Consider the following 21,677-nt stretch of genomic DNA (forward strand, 5'->3'; position numbering starts at 1 on the left):
CAAATACAACTACAGATGAAAAACGTCTCGAAAGTAATTTACCTGATCTATTTATAACATCATCATAATATTATATTATTATTATTCTTGTCAACTCTTTTATAAAAGAAAGCGAACAAACGCGCGTACGGGTCACCTGATGTTAAGTGATCACCGCCTACCACGTTCTTCTGTAACGCCAGAGGAATCACAGGAGCGTTGTCGGCCTTTAAGGAAGGTGTACACGCTTTTTTTGAAGGTACCCATGTGGCATCATCTCGTAAACACCGCAGAAGGAAGCTCATTCCACAGCTTTGTAGTAAGTGTTAGAAAGCTCCTTGAAAAGCGCACTGTGGAGGACCACCACACATCCACATGGTGGGGATGATATGCTAATTTGATGATATCCTAATCAAAAGTTACCGCCACTTCGTAAAAGGTGGAGGTTAAATGAGAAGAAGTAGCAAAAAACTCATTGTCACTCTTTTAGGCCAGCATTTACACCTATATCGTATTACAAACTATTTCAATCACAATATATTATGTAAAGTGATGCAACAAAATTACTCAAATGTCAAATAGTCAATGCCTTACACGTGTAAGTCAAAAAGGTTAATGTAAATTAATTCAAAATAAGATTTATGAAGTATAGTAGACGCATTATCCACACACACCGTTAATAAATAAAGGAATTTTGTGAGTAATGAAATATTAGCGATTATAAAAAGATATAATAACTTTATTTTATTGAAGTAGGTGTTACTTTGCGGAAATCCATAATTATACAAATGAATTAAGTTTTCTTTAGTGTTAATTCCGCTTTGGAGGGATTAACACTAAAGAAAACTTAAATCATTTGTATAATAACTTTCATTTTAAGTGGATGTGCGTTCTATCAAACTATAAATAATGTTTATAGGCACACAAAATATCTAGTAAAAATACAGTATGGTTGTAAATAACAATTTCTCCCGACATTATTTGCGAGACTTACTTGTGCCAATAATAATTTCCAGTGACATATTTATACTGGCTCTCAGGTTACTTTCGCAGAAGTTACAAAAACACTTAGCGAAGCACCAGTGTGTTAAGTCAAGTTAATGCGAGTTATGTTAACACTTTACTTACGCCTGAAAGATGGGCAAATTCAATATTATTTTGAATCGACTTCAAAATAGGATGAGGTTCACATTTCAACTTTATTTTTTTTTGTTTGTTACCTCAGAACTTTCGACTGGGTGAACCTATTTCGATAATTCTTTTTTTAATGGGAATCTGGTGCTTCTCGTGTGGTCGAATTTCTATTTGGTCCATTTGAGAAAAGAAGAAGACTATATAAGTCTAAAATAAGGAATAAATCTGTTGAGATAGGCTTATCTCCCTGACTTCATTTATTTTATTTAAACGGCGCTGTCTCATATGAGTAGCACGTTTAGTAGGTCTTCACAAGTTCAGACATATTTGCTAGTGTACTTCAGAATCAGTAAAAATAACGAAAAATAAACCGACTTCAAAATATCATATTTTATTGTTATGGAATAGTTTATTCTGAAGTCGGTTGTTTATTTTTTTCTTAAAATTTGTTTAATACGATTAAAAAAAGGAAGAGCTTCTCAATTGATCTGTATTTTTGTGTATGTCTTACTTGAATTCTGATTATGATAATTATTTGTTCATGTGTTGGTTATACAACAATTATGGAATTTTCAATAATTGAGGACCTCGGGAGCTATAAACGGGTTAAATTAATTTATAATCATAGGTTAAGGATTGATCTCCGCTGCGCTCCATCTATAATCCACACTACCTAAGAACAATAGCTTTTTTATTACGGCAACTATTAGATGCTGGTGTGCGTGGCATCTTGACACTCAAGGTCATCTTTCAAATTTGGGACAAAATATGCTTTGTGCTATTTTACATTGAAATTAATAAAATACAAAAATACTTACTGATGATATGTGATCCCAGTATCTACCTTATTTCTAGTAGTAGGTATTATTTTTACAAAGTCTTACTACGCAACCCTGCATTTAAGTTTCAATTATTAGCAAAGTTTAACAGAACATGTGGCACGTCAACGTCTCACATTGTTCGAGACTGGCTCAAGTTCATCCACTTGGGCGCAGTATTAGTAGCCGCACTTTGCGACTACGCCTGCGGTATCTAGTTGGAGCGCAGACCAATTCCTAATCTAAGTCTTATATGTATATTTGACGTCAGTTTTTCTTTGTAAAAAGTAGTGCGAATAAGAGAGTGTGTAAAGCTACTACGTAAGTCGGTGTTGCTAAGGAGCTGGTCTTATTCCTAGCCATCAGATATGTTTGAACCGTTAAAAGCATAAACGAATCATATATGTTAAAAAAATAATGTGAAATGTAAAAAAAATTACAATTCTTTGTAATTATTTAGTAGGTTTTAATACCATTCATATACGTGTCTTTTTTGTAAATTGGTGTTTTTATTAAAACCATCAATTGGGTTTTAAATTGCAGTGGAACTGTACACATCTAAAAAAATCAAATTTTATGAGATTTATTGGTAAACATTTCACAAGATATTATCGAAAACGTTTTTTTTTTTAATTTTTATGCCCCAAATAGCTATGGGGCATATTTATCCTTTGTTATATAAAATACTTGATAATAAAACCATAAATAATCAATATCAGGAAACAAAATGAAATGGCGCTTTGAAAGAATTACTTCGTAAAGAGGGAAATATAAGCAATTTGGGAATGTCTGTAATAATGTTCAGAAACAGGGACCTTGGCCTAAATAGATGGTTTCTATTTAGATGCTTCCAGAATTAACTTTGGATGGGAATGACAAAATTGTTATTCTCATTTCGACTTCTTCCGTTCCATGATTTATGCTTTTATAATTAAAAGATGAATTTATATTGAGCTGAGTAATAGGGTATCATGAATTTATTGGACATTTAAATTGTTTTAAGAAAACTTAGATACAATACAAACAAATGTAAAGAAGAAAAGTAAATATTTTTAGTAGTTTTATGAAATTATTTAGAAAAATTTTTGAGAAGGTTTAAACGGTGAATAAATATAAAAATGCTCGGAATAAATAAATAAAAACAACGATTTTCATTTTCCTTTGATGTGCCCCCCGTTGTTCAGAAATCTAAATAAATAACTAATTAGAATTTTTATATCTTTCTAACTTTCTCAGGAGGTAAAAATTATACTTAATTTGAGGTAACTATAGTAGGAAGATAAACTACAGTTGCCAACTATCCATCAGATTATTTTTATGTAGATTGATAAATCTTAAGTTTTGTCACAAATTAAATTTCTAAACGCAAACAATCTTATTTGACATTTGACAACAAGCTATGTGTGGATTGATAATTCTTAAGTTATGTCAAAAAATTAAATTTCTGAACCTAACCGCAAAACAAAACAAAAAGTATAGTTTATCAGAAAGCTTTAAATTGATTAACAGACTCTTTCATAACTGTATGTGTCTTTCAATATCAATTGAAACCTTATAAATAGCCATTATTTCAGGAAAACTCTGTTTTGTAATTAAGCAACATCATGTGTAATTTATCGAAAATAATAATAAGATTTCATTCATACCGAGCATTATTTTATTTGTTTTAATAAAAAAAAGATTCCTTTTTTATTTTAAGTTTATTTTATACAAAAGTTTAGGTCTTTATCGATAGAGGCAGTACGAAGTCTGCCGGGTCAGCTAGTAAATATATAAATATTGTTGTCATGTTTCTGGGATTCGTATTTTAGTTCTAGCGGAAGATAAATGTATAATTTTTTATCTACACCCATGCTTTATAACCTCAATTAAAGATTCTGAAACAGTTAGCGTATGGCCAAGAAAAGCACATTTTCGTTTACACGCGTTCGACATCGCGCGCCGTAAAAAATCTTTTAGAGGATTAATATTATGGGTGTAGATAAAGTCTTGTATGCAACTGTTGATAATTAGGTATTAAAACACTCATGTGATACTATTATTTATTAAACCCACATTCGTGTTTTAATACCCCTTATCACACAACAGTTGCATAAATAACTAACTGCTAAGGCTGTGAAAACGTCGAAAAAAATTGAGGTTGAGAGCTAACCTGTATTTTGAGCGATGCACGCGCACTAACAGAAAGTGACACACAAATCGAGAGTGTCAGACGTAGTTTGTCACGCCCACTCGAGTAATAAACCTGGCCTGTTTTCATCGGTTGTCTAGCAGCAAGAGGCACTAGACTATTCTAGACCTATAAATTTAGTTTTTTTTTAGACTACTGCCGTTTTCGAAAACCTTATATTGATAACAATTACCATAGACCAAGTTTAGTAACAAAACATCGGTTTCCGTGGCCATCATGAGACAGATGATATCCTATACATATATATATATATATATATTTGTTTTTTTTTTGCGACATTTATTAGCTATTTTATAGAAGCAAATAAAAAGGAAACAAGATATCTATGCGGCGCTGTCAAGTTTGTTTAGCACACCGGGTGTGCTGACCTTTTTCTCGTGTGAGTGAGACGGAAGCTATCAATTAGTCTAGTTACTTGGTTTATGACAATTTCATTTACGTAAAGGCTACAAAAATTAAATTAATTATATTATTACGAAGAATAAAAATAAATAAATTGCCTATTGAGTAGCTACTGCCTGCGACCTCGTCTACGTGGACGCTGCTAAACAGCAAAAATACCTTAGATCTCTCATTTATAGGTCTAGATAGGCACCTATGAAAACGTCGAAAAAAATTGAGTTTAGAGCTAGCCTCTATTTTGAGGTAATCACGCACAATGCCTAACAGCAAGAGACATACGATGACAGCATCTAGCGACCACTTTTTTATTTATGAAAAAGAAATAAATCTATTGAGTATTTTTTACCCTACGGTAAAAAGAAAAAAAATGTATGTAGCATACATGTACAGACAAAAATACAAACGGACAAACATACAGAAATTCGTAGTAAGTAGGTACTTCTTTGGGTTCTTTAATGTCTGTAGTACACACGTTTTTACCTAAATACGATTTTATTATACGTAAGTTACCGGCCAAAGCCTATCTTAGGACAATCTAGTTTATCATCAGCCAAATCAGTTCATCCTTTAGGCGATACGACAAACCGGTACAGACTAGGTTAAACTAGTTTCCCTATCCATAGCCTATGCTGAACAAGTTCACCATAACATAAATAAGAGAATCAGCGCTCTCTGATCTGCACGCGGTAGGGTGCAGAGCGGTGCGATTTTGGTATGCGTCGTATTATTTTACGTGTAGCAATAGATTGGTTACAATTAGGATGATTTGAGTGGATGTATCAGAAAGCTATTGAAACAAGCTATAAGACCATGCAAAATAAACAATCTTATAAATAAATAATAAAAATTAACAAAAAAACAAACGACTTCAAAAATACTATTCCAAAACAATAGATAATATGCACTAAAAAGTATAAGAATAATTGCGAATGTTTATACAATCTAATTAATTAATCTAATTCTAGTAACGATTATTGTTATTTTTGGAATCAGTGTCCTTCCACCGCGGCCCCGCTTTCGCCCTTCGCCTCCTCACATCGCACGTGCAACTCAAGCACATCTCACCTATAACTATATATGTAGTTACAAACCTACATTGGCTGACACCGACTATCTAACCTCTGACAAGGCAGAACTAGTATAGAAACCACTTTAACCTAACCTTCTCATATAAATCACTTTCAATAGTTGCATATATATTGCTATTGCTGGAACGGAACAGAATAATATAAAAATCGCTATACAAAAATAGGTGTTGATAGTAGACGGGTGAAAATTTGAAGTTGTATGCTTTTTTAATGGGGTATCATAAAAAAAAATATGTCTATATTTGGGTGGACCACCCTTAACATTTAGGGGGATGAAAAATAGATGTTGTCCGATTCTCCACCCTAGCCGATATGCACGCTAAGATACACGAAAATCGGAGCGGTTTCGGAGAAGTACAATTACGTACACCGTGACACGATTATTTTATATATATTAGACTACAGAGATTAACACAATATCTGGTAAATGTTAAGGCGGAAACAAACTTCCGGACTCATACGTCGCATATAACACTTCATCTTAATTCCACAAGGGTGGCGTAAATATGGTACATGTATCGATTTCAAAGTTGGATTACATTATTCATAGGAAATATTTGCTTAACATCTATTTAATAGCGTAAGCTGTATCGAAGTGGCTTATATCATACTAGTTTGCAAAATATTAAGTGCATTTGAATATATTAGGCATTTTAAAAAGTTTTCTCTGATAAATAGTACTTGAATAGTCTTGAAAAGCGAAGATGGGTATCTGATCTTTGCGTCTTACATAACATTGTGAATGGTGATAATATTAACAGTCATCTATTGAGTTTGACGAACTGTAAAGTGCCAACATGACCCTGTGCGTATTCCACGCCTATTTTCGATCGATTTTCTTTTATACTCTATTCAATAAATGCTGTGTACAATTTTAATTCTATATCAGGATCACATTTAGTATCCTGTACTTGTTATTAGACGATAGTTTTATTATATATTCCGTTATTTTAGGTACCTAATTGTAAATCACTACATAGTGAAATATTATGACGGTTCATTGTCAGTACATTTATGAAAATTTAATATACGTTCACAAAAATCTTTACCTTTTTGCTCTTAATAGTGATTTTCATTATTATAACACTAGAAATAAGGGATTTCTTGTAACTAATTCTAGTAGGCTTCATAAGATACATAATAGCTTTAAGGGTAAATGTATACACTTCTTTAATAAAGTCCCAGCCACTGTGCAGGCATTATCTATAAATAAATTTAAATGTTTTATAAAAACATGGCTCTGTCGTAAATCCTATTACTCCACTGCTGAATATCGAAATGATCGGACAGCCTGGGACTAGATTGTGATTATTTTAAAGCGATAGAAATGACTGTACAATATTGTATATTTTATTGAAAAGAGAGCGAAAAAAGAATGCTGGGAGAGTTTCTTGCGCCGCTTCTTCTCTCTCAGAGCGCCATTTGTTTCCGAAGCGGTAGTAGTAGTAGAAGTATCTAGTAGTTATTAGAAATGACATCAAAAAGAATTCTAAAGGAATCAATTTGGAGAAAATAAATGCCTTTTTATGCCTTTTTATTCTCATCATTTATAATTTTATTTTATATTCAGTAGCGGTCTGTAACTCATTTAGTTACATATTGAAGATTCTATATTGGATTTTTATTGAAGACTAAACTTCCGCCGTTAAATAGGACCCTACTCTACAATATAAAACAAAGTCGCTTCCCTCTGTCTGTCCCTATGTATGCTTAGTTAGTTGTCTTTAAAACTATGCAATGGATTTTGATATAATTTTTTTAATAGATATAGTGATTTAAGAGTAAAGTTTAAATGTTATAAAACATGCATAATAATTAGGAACACTGATAAATTAAGAGGTTTTAATGTGATGTCAATGTACATATTTGTTTTCCGCTTACTTTGCAAATGCTGGCTGAAACCTACGACATAGATCAAAATATAATAAAGATTTTTCTGATATGGATGTTTTGGGTTACCTTATAAAGAATTTAGAAAAAAAAATTGTCAAACTTATGTAAACTTGTTACGAATAGAGAATAAAATATAGTTATTGTTAGTTAATTAATAAAATATAGTTAAGTTATTGTATTGTACACGTTTTGTGTAATTGTTAACTATTTATGTTTATGTTCAGCACTAGGTATTTTATTTAACATTGTAATTTTCGGCACTATAAGTCTTCTCTTCAGTAATTATATAACATTTGTAATTTTGTGACTGATGCCAAAATAAAATAAAATAAAAATAAAATAATGTACTAAAGTATTGTACACCTTTAAGAGTTCGACAAAAAGTCAGCGATCGTATATGCCTATCTCTTATTGATAACCCACAATAACCATTTTTTATCCATTACTATTTACGAGAAATAATGGCTTATTTACGAAGAGATTTTAAGCAAAACAACATAAATCCTCATCAACTATATAACAGCATGTATTTTAAATGAATATTTTAAGGAATTACAGATTTAAAATACAGGCATTTATAGCGGTTGCGGTGGTACCGGCCGGGTAAGAATTAGAATGTGTTTCATCATGTTTATAAAGTATTGCAGTCAACGGAACTTATTTTTGTATGTTTATCATCGTTTATGATGAGATATAAATAACGGGATCAATTGGAAATTACATTATATTTATCTTTTACTATTGACTTTTTAACCAAGTCTGTCCGGGCAGCTAGCAAATAAATAAAACCGCATGGTAGTTGGAAGAATACTTGCAAGCTTAAATATTGTTAATAAAGACTACTTATAAAAATATTATTATTATTGAAATAAAAATTTAAAAACTGATTTAATAATATACTAGTTGCTGTCCAGGAAATTGTCTGCTTGGACGCTATAAACTCTGCATTACCAATGCCGATTTGCAAAACATATCCCGATTATTTTTTTTTATGAAAATAAGGGACAAGACGAGCAGAACGTTCAGCTGATGGTAATTGATACGCCCTGCCCATTACAATGCAGTGCCGCTCAGGATTCTTGAAACCCCCAAAAATTCTGAGCGGCACTACAACTGCGCTAGTCACCTTGAGACAATATGTTAAGTCTCATTTGCCCAGTAATTTCACTAGCTACGGCCTTTAGACCGAAACACAGTAATGCTTACACATTACTGTTTCACTTTTCTTAATTACCCCGATTACCGAAAACATATCCCGATTTACAAAATTATCAAAAGAAAACTAAATCGAAAAAGTGGGGTAACACAGCTACAAACAAAAATACAGAGAAATTGAGACATTTTTAATTCGTTTCATAAAAAACTTTTGTATATCGTTAAAAATGTTTTCAGAAATTTAGTTCACATAGTTATCAAAAAATAACTGTCAATTTTGTGATGTTACGAGCTAAATCTCTTTTTGATAAAAACCAGTTTCGCACAGCATGAATCCATCCATAGAGCTATAAAACAGGGATATTGCAATTTGCTGACGTAAAAGTTGACAACGCGTCCGAATTTATGTTTTGACAAATTCAAGATTAATAGCTGCTGTGTTTTGAATGTCGGTTGGTTTTATTCGAGTTGTGAGAGGAAATATGTTTGGATTTGATTATTTGTTGAGTTTCATCTTTAAATAATTCTTATGTTAATTTATTAGAGTTAGATTAAGGATTGGTCTCCGCTGTGCTCCAGATAGATACCGCACAGAACAATAGCTTTTTTGTAACGGCAACTATTAGATGCTTATGTGAGTGGCATTTTGACACTCAATGGCATCTTTCAAATTTTGTCACATACGCTTGGTGTTATTTTACATTGAAATTATTAAAATGCAAAAGTATTTACTTACTGAAGATTACCGATATAGGATACCAGTGTCTTTCTAATTTAAGTTTTAGTTTATTTTAGTTTCAATTATTAGCAAAGTTTAACAGAAACATGTGGCACATCAACGTCACACATTATTCGAGACTGGCTCGAGTGGTGTACTCGTTACGTTTATTTGAAGGTACCCACCTTCAAAAAAAGCGCGTACACTCGTGTGATTCCTCTGGTGTCGGAAGAGAATGTGGGCGGCGGTGATCACTTAACACCAGGTGACCCATACGCTCGTTTGTCCTCCTATTCGATAAAAAAAATGTCGTCACGATTTTCGGTTAGGCACGGTTGTTTCTTTTAACAAAGTTCAGTATTATGAAGTTTTGCCCTGTGCTGCCCCGGGGCGTAAAAAGAATAGGGTAGTCCCAGGTCCAAGGGTGTCGTAAGAGGCGACTACGGGCTTTTTGAAAGTGTGAGAGTCACGCTGCTGTCTTATGACGTCAGCACAATCGGGCCAGACTCGTCCGGGTTACTTACCACACTCGCACAGAATACCGGCGTGAAGTAGCGGCCTAGTGCCGCTATGTTTCGCATATGTTAGTGTCGAGGACCGGAGGCGCTTGGCTCAAAGGATCCGAACTGCAAAGTTCTGAAGAGGAAATATAACCGTGCCTCAAGATTTTTTAAGCGGCAAATCGCCCGTGCGAAATCGAAGCACGTCGTCGCCGACCATCCCGCGGTGTCAGAGCTCCATGCCTGAAGTACAGTTCCGACAGAAAACTGTTAAGCGAGCTCTGTTTTCGTTGGACGTCAGGAAGTCGAGCGGGCCGGATGGCATTTCTCCAATCGTGCTTAGAACGTGTGCCCCTGAGTTGACGCCGGTGCTAACGCGTTTATTCCGGCACTCTTATTCAAAAGGCGTAGTCCCTGATTCATGGAAGTCAGCCCTTGTCCATCCGATCCCAAAAAAGGAGACAGTTCGGATCCAGCAAACTACAGGCCTATTGCTATTACCTCCCTACTCTCCAAAATCATGGAGAGCATAATTAACCGCCAGCTCTTAGTATACCTTGAGGGTCACCAGTTGATCAACGACCGGCAGTACGGCTTTCGCCATGGTCGGTCGATTGGCGATCTTCTGGTATACCTAACACATAGATAAGCGGCGGCTATTGAAAGCAAGGGGGAAGGCCTGGCAGTTGGTCTGGATATAGCGAAGGCCTTTGATCGTGTATGGCACAAGGCGCTCCTCGCAAAACTTCCATCATTTGGGCTTCCCGAGAGCTTATGCAAGTGGACCTCCAGCTTCCTCACTGGGCGCAGCATACAAGTCGTTATCGACGGTTATTGCTCGAATCCCAAGCCCGTGAACGCTGGAGTGCCCCAAGTCTGTGTGCTATCTCCCACGCTGTTTCTTCTGCATATCAGTGATATGTTGGACACCGCCAACATGCATTGCTATGCAGACGACAGCACTGGTGATGCCGTATACACGGGCCATGCAGGTCTCACTCAGGGAAAACGTCGACCAGTGCCGGGAGAAACTTGTGTCTTCTATCGAGTCCTCTCTCGAGAAGGTCGCGGAATGGGGTAAGTTGAACCTTGTCCAATTTAACCCCCAGAAGACTCAAGTTTGCGCGTTTACCACTAAAAAAACCCCATTTGCCGTATCACCGCTCTTCGACAACACTTCCCTTAAAGCCTCGCCTAGTATCGGAATACTGGGTCTCGAAATCTCGAGCAATTGCCAATTCCGTGGCCATCTGGAGGGCAAAGCCAAACTGGCTTCAAAGAAACTGGGCGTCATAAATTGAGCACGGCAATACTTCAAGCCGGCCCACATTCTAGCGCTCTACAAAGCGCAGGTCCGGCCTCACATGGAGTATTGCTGTCACCTCTGGTCTGGCGCACCCCAGTATCAGCTCGATCCATTTGACCGCGTGCAACGCAGAGCAGCTCGAATTGTCGGGGACCCAGTACTCTGTGAACGGCTGGATCACTTGGCGTTACGTAGAGACGTCGCTTCATTGTGTGTCTTCTACCGCATTTATCACGGGGAGTGTTCCGAAGAGCTGTTCAACCTGATTCCTGCCGCCGAATTTCACCTTCGCACGACACACCACAAGTTACGATATCATTCCCACCATCTGGATGTGTGGCGGTCCTCCACAGTGCGGTTTTCAAGGAGCTTTCTTCCTCGTAACACGAAGCTGTGGAATGAGCTTCCTTGTGCGGTGTTTCCGGGACGACACCTTCACACACCTTCCTTAAAGGCCGGCAACGCTCTTGTGATTCCTCTGGTGTTGCAGGAGAGTATGGGCGGCGGTGATCACTTAACACCAGGTGACTGAAGTGAATTTATAGTAAAAGTGAGAGTGTTTAATATATTTGATAAATCCAACATGTGATCACAATTTTTTTTTTCTTAAGCCTTATCTACCCAATTTCTGTGAAGTTGTGAGTAGTAGAAAAATGATACTTCATAAAGTAGTTTCACTTCTTACCTGTGTACTCTGGTACACACATAATAATATTATGTTTTATATTTATTTGCCTGATTACTGATTTCTAAAATTGCTAATTATCATTTTTTCTCATTTTTGTTGAGTGAATGGATAAAAAACTATTCGTTACTATTGCCGGCTTAACAAAGGTTTCCATTACAAAACAAAATGGACACATCTAATTTAATATTTTTTTTTAATTTTCTCAATCGTTCTTGTATTAATTGGTATCATAGACTTATTCTAGAGTTAATTTGTTTAAGGATAAATCTACAGACTTTTATTATAAAGTCCCAGCCACTGTTCAGGCATTTTCTTAAAAAATATTTCAGTCGTAAAACCTACAAGACTATGATTATTTTATAGCAATAGCAATGACAGTATATACAATATTGAATATTTCATTAAAAAGAGCGCAAAAAAAAGAATGCTGGGAGAGTTTTTTGCACCGCTTCTTCTCTCTTAGAGCGCCATTTGTTTATGAAGCGGTAGTAGTATCTCGTATTTTAGAAATGACATCAAAAAGAATTCAGAAGGAATCAATTTTGAAAAAATATATGCCTTATATGCCTTTTAATACTCAATCTGTGTTAGTAATAAACGCGAAGTAAAGTTATTCCAAGTTTAAAACTTTTGTCTTTATCTAACATTTGTCACTACAGAATTACATGACAGGGAGAAGTAATTTTAAACTTGGAGTAACTTTACATTGCGTTCATTAATAATACATAATGTAAATAGTTCCCTACATAGTGGTAAATAGTTGTCGCATTTGGCATATCTCGGGTGCTAAAACGCTACAAATACTACGATATATTGCACACTCCCCGAATATTTCGGGTCACGTAAATATATTTTATTTTTATTGCTCTTGTGGGTTATGGACTCGTACATGGGTTCATATGCGTTTTTATAATGCTGAATAATATATTTCAGTTATTCAAGTTACAGTTTTATGTGAACTTAAAATATTTTTTGTGAGGTATATATTATCGACGTATGGTACAATACAATAGGAGATTTTGAAGTTATATTTTGATAAAGAATATTTGAATTTATTTGGTATTATATGCATTAAGATATAATACATTCTTAAATTAACCATAACATTATAAAACTTCAAAATTGCAAATAACAGAGAAGAATTCCCTTTTCGTTTTTCTTTTCGTATACCTTCCAGCGAATGCATTTTTATGCAAACAAATCACAACGAGTTGAGAGTATTCAGAGATCATTTACGCGTCACTTACGGCCGTTCCCAATATACTATCTACAGATTGAGATAAATAACTACCTTCTACTGTCAGTAATTAGCTGTCAATAATCTGAAGCTGTCCCAATATACCCGATAAGTCATTCTTATCGCCAGTTCAATGTTGCAATTTCCTTACAAACTTCTATCCCTGGTAAGCTATACGTCGTCCCATTGTCCGACAGTGTATACGGATAAGGTGAGTTACCGTCGATAAGTTTATTGGGACAGAAAAGTCAACGACAGTTACGATTTTTTATCTCAAATAGGCCACAACCGGAGATAGACTGAATATTGGGAATCGCCGTTAGCGTTAAGTTCTCATGGTTTCTCGCATCGACAACCCCATGAGGAACGACTGGCTGAGTTTAACATGGTCAAACTGAAGGACAGGAGATTGTTTTATGACCTATGTATTCTTCGTAACACAATTATTAATCGTAACGTAAATTGTGAATACCTGCTCAGTCGTATTGCAATTAAGGTCCCTTACAAGTATCCGAGAGCTAAGTTATATAAAATTTTCTAAACACGTGTAGATCGAATCTAAGGTTACAGTCCCCGGTCAAGCGCATTCTTGAGGAGTACAATTTAATAAATGGTCGTATTGAGTTGGACGTGTTTCATACCTCTTTTAATAGTTTTAAACTAAATATTTGGGAACATTTAAGAATTTACTTTATATTATTGTTATTAGTTATTGTGAAATTTAAAGTCATTTAGTATTAGTATTTCTTAAGTGTTTTGGCAAAGCTATGTACACCGTAATTGTTGCACATATCCACACACACAGACCCTGTATGTTTAAAGCTAGCTTGTAAGGATAATATGTGTAATGTTTTTTATTTATTTTATCGTAATTGGAAAACTGCAGCTAAATACAGTAATAGATTGGAAAATATTTACATAGAAGGCTATTAACAAGTTTTCACAGATATAGATATAGGTTGTACTTAATAAATAAATAAATGCTGGTGATTGTGATGATGCACCAATCGTATAAGCGTCATAAAAGATTTTTATTAAATTTTAAAGATTCAACAGGTCAATGATATTTTATTTTACCCGGAGGACACAAAGTTGAGTACATAAAAAATAAAAAAAAACCCAAACTTACATCTAATGTCTTTACCTACAGCAAAGTCATGGCAAAAATTAATGTGTGACAGGCATCAAGTTACACTGTGATGATAACTGATTTACATAATTCATAAGAATAATCCTGTATATTAGAAATTTATATACGCAAAATATATTTGCGGGGCGATGTATATGATTTTACAAGAAGATCCCAGAAAATGTTCAAAACAAATGTATTACGAAATACCACAGATTGGGAATGGAGCAAACTCCCTCAGGCTATTAAATAATAAGTTTTATTGAACTATATTGAGTATGACAAAAAGAAGCACGCTGAGTTTCTTGCATCCGTTCTTCTCAGGTGTAAGGCATAATTTATCGAATGGGTGGTAGTTTTTGACTTTCAATTAGTGATATCATATCCTATTTTGAATAAAAATATTTGAATTTGAATTTTAATCCGAATGATCACATCGATTATTGTATTTTATGTCTTTAATACATTTCAGAGAGATAATTGGTCAGTGTGAAAGTTTTTATATATTATTATTCAATATTTGGTGATAAGAAATTTTAAGATAGATTTCTTTTGATAATCTTTTGTTTACAGGAATGAGAAGTTCTACACGTGCTGTGACGAGCCTTATCTGGACATCACCTTCAATATCACGATGAGGAGGAAAACTCTCTTTTATACCGTCAATATTATAATACCCTGCATGGGTATATCCTTTCTTACCGTTCTTACATTCTATCTGCCCTCGGATAGTGGGGAAAAGGTTAGTATTAAAAACAATATGTATATAGTTATATAACACCATAAAAAAATTATGGTAGAAACATATTAAAAACTTAAAACTGAACATCATTTAAAAGAATACCTATATATATAACAGAAACTTAAAATAAATAAATTTATTAAAATAAAATAATATTTATAACTATATTTACCAATACTTTGATTACTAATTTTAATTAATTAAATCTATGATTACCAAGTGTTACCAATAATACTGGCAGCAAATAAAAATTTAATTTAATTTATACTGTGTTATTAATTAGCTTATAGGTACTAATAAACGGGAAGTAAGGTTATTCCAAATTTAAAATTTTTTCGGCCTTACAAATAAACTTGGTTTAAAGTAATACCTGAGAATAAATCAGGAATATACAAAATGATGACTATATCGCTGAAAACACTGTCAATACAACGATAATTCTGAAGTTTATCGAATGTCAAGCAGCCTTGCTAATAAACGCGGGAAATGTTATACGTCCGAATGAACCAATTGTAGGCAAAATGTCTATTTGTAAACATTTTGCATATTCTTGGTTTATTCTCAGGTATAACTGTATGCCAAGTTTATTTGTAAGGCCTTTTGTCTTTATCTTACCTTTGTCACTATACAATTACATGACAGGAGAAGCAATTTTAAACTTGGAGTAATTATGCATTGCGTTTGTTAGGTAATAAGACAGATATGGTATGCCAAAAGAATACCTAAAATGGATATTACAAAGTAAAAATTAAACAAACTTTTTATGGAACTTAAAAATAATACCTACAGGTAACATTATATACAGATTTAGATTCAATCCATTAAAATATACCCTTAGCTAATTTATACCTTTAGAAAGAGATTTTTGCTGTTAGGTAACGCATGACAAGAGGCCAGGTTTATTACTTTAGTGTGCATGTCAAATGACAAGCTAAGTCGCCACTCGCGAAACTTGAACCACTTTGTTTTAGTCTTGGTAAAAATAGGGGCTAACAGTTCACTGCTATTATTTTCGACGTGTTCACAGCTTTCAAAGTCTATCTAGACGTATATATATAGTATATTATCTAAGTTTAAAGTAATATGTCTCAAAATAACGAGCGCAATTGCGATGCTGCTAATAATTTTGAGTTTAATCACTAATCCTTTTTTTGTAAATGGACCTTTTTAAATTTTCAATGTGTTTTCCCGGGAAATTTTAATGTACTTTACATTAAAATTTCTCGGGAACGGGGTGTTGGTGATTAATGGTCTCTGTGTACCTTCATGCATAACGTATTTCTCACCCTTACATAGACATTCAAGACGTTTTACGAAATAATACTTTACTAACGTATACATAGACGACCCAGGGGCCTATTGCATAACAAAGTATTACTAATAATACTATTATCCGTTATATATATATATTATCCGGCCGATCCCATTATACTATCTACAGATAGAGATAAATTACTACCTTCTACTGTCAGTTTACCTGTCAATAATCTGAAGCTGTCCCGATAAGTCTTTCTTATCGCCTTATATTGGAACGCGTGAATTACAATTTCCATACAAACTTCTATCGCTGGTAAGCTATCCGTCGTCGCATTGACATACAGCGTGCACGGATTTATTGGGACAGAAAAGTCAACAATAGTTACGATTTTTATCTCAAGTAAAAGATAGACTAAATATTGGGAACGGCCGTTAGTGGTTTTGGTTGTAACTTGTACTTTTATGTTGAATAATAAAGCAGCAGGATAAACTTTAATTGGCTAAATATCAGTACTAAAAACTAATAAAATAAGTTAATTTTAATAGTTTCTGTTGCAATATGAAACTGAATACAAATTATTAGAAGAAACTTGTAATAATTCATCAGCCGGAAGATGTCCACTGCTGGACAAAGGCCTCCTCCAAAGATCTCCACGACGATCGACCTTGACCAGATCATCGGTCCATCTTGTGGGGGGCCTACCAACACTGCGTTTTCCGGTACGTGGTCGCCATTCGAGGACTTTGCGGCCTCAACGGCCATCTGTCCATCGCGATATGTGCCCTGCCCACTACCACTTCAGCAAAGTTAAGAGAAAATCAGTTTCAGCAATCATTTGGGCTATGTCGGTGATTTTGATTCTTTTATGGAACTTCTCATTTCTGGTTGTAGGTCGTAAATGTACAGTTTATAGAAAGAAAATGAATTATTGCTCCTACAAATGTTTATTTCTGTAAAATTGTCCATATAAATTTCTCCTTTGATATAGTGCTCACTTGTATAAAATTTCTGAATGACTTCGTTTAAAGCCGAGAGTATTCTTCAAGCAAATTCACATTACAAAGATGCAATAGGGGTGCACATTCTCCCAGTCAAGTCAACAACCGTGTTCTACTGTCCACTGGCTTGCATACATTAGTACTAGTAAATTGAGATCATTTAACTAGTAGTTTAGAAAAAATATTATCAGTTAAAGCAACAGTAATATTCTTGTATTATTAGCTAATTAGTACCACTTGTAAATCATTAGCTTGTAACTTGTATTATTTTCAAGCTTAGATTAAGGATTGATCTCCGCTGCGCTCCAACTAGGTTCCGCACTACCTAAGGACAATAGCTTTTTTATTAAGGCAACTATTAGATGCTTGTGTGCGTGGCATCTTGACACTCAATGGCATCTTTCAAATTTTGTAACATACGCTTTGTGCTATTTTACATTGAAATTAATAAAATACAAAATAATTACTATTAGTATTATTATTTATACAAAGACTTACTTAGACCAGGTTCGATAATTTTTGAAACCAAAAAAAAATACAGTAGGATGAAACCCATTGGTAAAGGACGAGAATATAACAAAACATTTAACCGAACATTTACAATTGTAATTTATATTTTTTTTGATTACACCATCAGAAAGTTTCAACGAACAAAAAGCCCCCAAACTTTTTGAAAAAAGCTGATATTTTGACGTCAGAATTTTCGATTGAAAATTAGGATGCTTTTTTGATATTAAGTTAAAATAAGGCGAAAATATAAATATTTTAAATCAAATAAATTACAATGTATTTGGGACATAATAAGGTAAGCTTTCACCAAATTTCGTAATTTTTTTTTAAAAAGATAAATAAAAAACCAAAAACTTGGTTTTTTGAATTTTTCACCTAAATTTTGAGGTTATGTGAAAAAAGTGTAATTACAAAAGTTGTGGATCTCTTTATTACCTACAACTTTGCCAACTAACTTTTTGCCATAGGACTTGTAGTTTTGCCGGAAATCGAGATAAACCGATTTTTACCCTAAAACACCCCCCCTTTTCCACTTCCCGACCTCAGATCGCCCGTAATTTATTTTTCCCTTAATTTTTGTTATATTCTCGTCCTTTTCCAATGGGTTTCATCCTACTATTATTTTGTTTCACTTTTTATCATTTTCAAAGGCTTCGGCACTGGTCTAACTACGCAACACGGCATTTTAGTTTCAATTATTAGCAAAGTTGAACAGAACATGTGGCACGTCAACGTCACACATTGTTCGAGTACGCCCACTTGGGAGTAGTATTACTTGCCGCACTTTGCGACTACGCCTGCGGTATCTAGGTGGAGCGCAGCGAAAATCAATTCTTAATCTATGTTTTCTAGTATTATTATAGTAAACTTATGCAATAGGCCTCTAGGAGCCAAATAATGCGTGAAAAATTTTGATTTGGATGTGTTCGTTAGCTAGTGGTTAACTATTCAAAATACTAAGGAGCTAGTGCTAATCGTGGCTGACTGTTTATGACTTGTCAGAGAAAATCGGTTACAGTAAGAATTGATTCGCGTTACTTTTCTATCTTACTGTATCTTCGTTAGAGATGTTCGTTTTTCTTCCTGAATTGTAGACTTGAATCTGAGGTATCGATATATAGAGTGCCTATTGGTAGTACTAATATTTCTAAGAAAAACATACCGACGAATTGAGTTCTTATATACGGATAAGAACTCCTTGTTACATTATCCCCCACCCCATGTACCTTGCGCTCCTCCAACACGTAGGAATAAATTTCAAGAATACCGCTGTGTTACGCTACTGTAAACAGCGAACATCGTAAATTTGCAATGTATGCACTGTAGCTGTGAACTGAAGTTTGAATAAAATTGAATCTTATTAACGGACTTCTAAAGTAGCTTTTTCTTCAAAAGATATAACTGAGTGAAACTTCTGTTCTATCATTCTTTTTTTGCGTTAGCTGTTGAATAAGCATCAAGCGTTCGCTTCAAATTTAACTTGTTTAATAACGCAAAACCATTTTATATTTCTGGCGTCACGTTAAAAAGGTCACCATGACACAAGCGTTTCCGCGTGCAATTAAAATAAGATTTAAGTCAATTTTATTGCTGAAATTAGGTTTAGTATTTTCTTTGACTAACGCCAGTGTAACACAATTAAATAAAAAACCTTTTAAAGGATATAAACGCGTGTTATTGTAACTTTGTTTTTAAATTCATTCATATTGATTACATTAAAAAGTTCAATTTTAATTATTATTTTCGTTAGGAAAGGTCTTGAAACGTCGGGTTAACTATAATAAAAAAAGTAACTTTTACGCGAAAATCAAATGTAAAAACACAGTTAAAATTACACGCATTTTAGGCCTTTAAAAGTATTTTATTTAAATGTGTAACGCTGGCTTTAAACAAAGAAAATACTCCAACACAAAGTGAGAAACATATCAAAGTACTTTAGGATCAGCTCGACATTGGAGGCAGACTCTACCAACGTGTGTACCATCTGCTTACCGATACAAGACCGAGACAAAGAAATTGATTCTTGAATAGTGAGCCAAATTTTTGCGCAACTGATGTGGAGGTGCATATAAATCGCGAGTGTAAGACGTAGCTTGTCACGCACACTAAAGTAATAAACCCGGCCTGTTTTCATCAGCTATCCAGCAGCAAGAGGCTCTATTTAGACGTAAACATTATCTTAGCCAAAACGTATTTAGAACATCCTGGTACCAGTGATTCATCAAGTGTTGCAGGAGAATGTGTGCTGGCTTTTCACTTAAAACCAGATGATCAGGAACCAGATTGTCCACTTCCAAAAAAATATTATTCCAATATATTATACAATTTTAAAACAACTGAATCTTGCTTGTATTGTTACCAGGTGACACTATCAATATCAATCCTCATTAGTCTCCACGTGTTCTTCCTGTTGGTGGTGGAGATCATACCACCAACATCGCTGGTGGTGCCACTCCTCGGGAAGTACCTCATCTTTGCGATGATTCTTGTATCTATAAGGTATGCCGCAACTTCAACTTAAGACCAATATTGATCGACGTAAACAAGTTAACTTCGTTTTGCTAATAACGTAAATGGAAAATTATTTTTTACATATAATATTTAGTATTTACCTTACATAATTTCACGCCCCATAAGCGAAGAGTTTGAGGTAGTGCTATGTATCATTTATTAAAAAAAAACTTTTTGTCACCATATTAACAGTATATAGTCGACTTTTTTAGTTATGATAATGGGTTTATATAATGACTTACACCAGTATAGTAAACATTGTTATAAACAGTATTTTAGCATACTTTATTGGTGTTATAGAATATAGAGTACGCCTACATGATATAAAGTACAATACTCTATTTTAGAGTACGGTTGACAACCCTACGTAGTGCTCCACTCTCGACATGTCAAAAAAAGCAGTTTTCTCGAAACTGAAACAGATTTTCTTATTTATATTGCACTTACAGTTTATTATGAGTCACACTGCTTTAGTTTATGTGCGTTATCTGCAAATAGAGGTTAATAGTTATCTGACATTTTTTTCGACGTGCTCATAGCTGTCACAGTCTATCTAGACGTATAAATTACCTAAGCTTTTTTCACTGTGTGCAATAGAGCTGGATTATGAGTAACCGATGCTATTCCAGAGGTTTTTTATCAATACGAAAATGTTTTCTACTAAATTTAATGCTTTGCTACACAAATAAGCATACGTGTCATCTGATGTTGATCACTTTCACCAATATTATTATGTGACACCAGAGTTGTAGGCGTTTTTTGCAGGTTACGGCTTTTCCAGAAAGCCGAATTCGCTGCGATTCTCTGTAGCGTATCTCACGCGACCGATGCGTTCAGTAGGAGCGTGACAATGCGCGAGAATTAATTATTTCCATTTCGTATAGTTCCGCAATAATCATTTCGTGGTTGAGGAAAATTTTGGCGCTCCATTTTTCTCGGTCTGGAATTCGCGCGTTAACTGATCGCAACAAAAAACGCGCGATGCGTGTGGAATTAATGTATTGGCGCTTAGTGTCTCTCTAACACACGAGTGAATTCGTGCGAAATAAATCGCGGCAAATTCGCCCCTTCTGGACAAGGTCGCACAGTTACCTACGTCGTATTATTTTGTAAATAATGCGTATAAGCTTTCTTATAAATCCATACTGTATTTAATTGAAACAGCAGATATTGCCAATTTAATTATCAAATATATATTTAGTTATCAGCCATTGTAAAATACTCTATTGATTGAAAAAAGTGGTCGTTGAACTTCTTATATGTTCTTCTTACGAGCTCTCCTATTTTCTTACATTTATTTATTTATTATATAAATATATATAAATTATCAACTAACTTGTATAACATTATCCAATACTACCTTATTAAAAAATCCCTGTTCAGTTGCCGTCTCACCGTTGTCACTCTTGTGTCTTAGGTT

The 21,677-nt window shown here is 34.3% G+C and overlaps 1 protein-coding gene across 1 annotated transcript in view; it reads left to right on the top strand.

The window, feature by feature from the left end:
* Nucleotides 1-21,677, top strand: part of LOC126979724 (acetylcholine receptor subunit alpha-like) — a 123,838-nt gene that overhangs the window by 62,803 nt on the left and 39,358 nt on the right. Inside the window, exons 5-6 of the mRNA XM_050829221.1 lie at nt 14,812-14,980; nt 20,109-20,245. Coding sequence (XP_050685178.1) covers nt 14,812-14,980; nt 20,109-20,245 — 306 coding nt within the window. The remainder of the gene's footprint in view (nt 1-14,811; nt 14,981-20,108; nt 20,246-21,677) is intronic.

This window comes from Leptidea sinapis, chromosome 1 (assembly GCF_905404315.1).
Source record: "Leptidea sinapis chromosome 1, ilLepSina1.1, whole genome shotgun sequence".
Classification (NCBI taxonomy): domain Eukaryota; kingdom Metazoa; phylum Arthropoda; class Insecta; order Lepidoptera; family Pieridae; genus Leptidea; species Leptidea sinapis.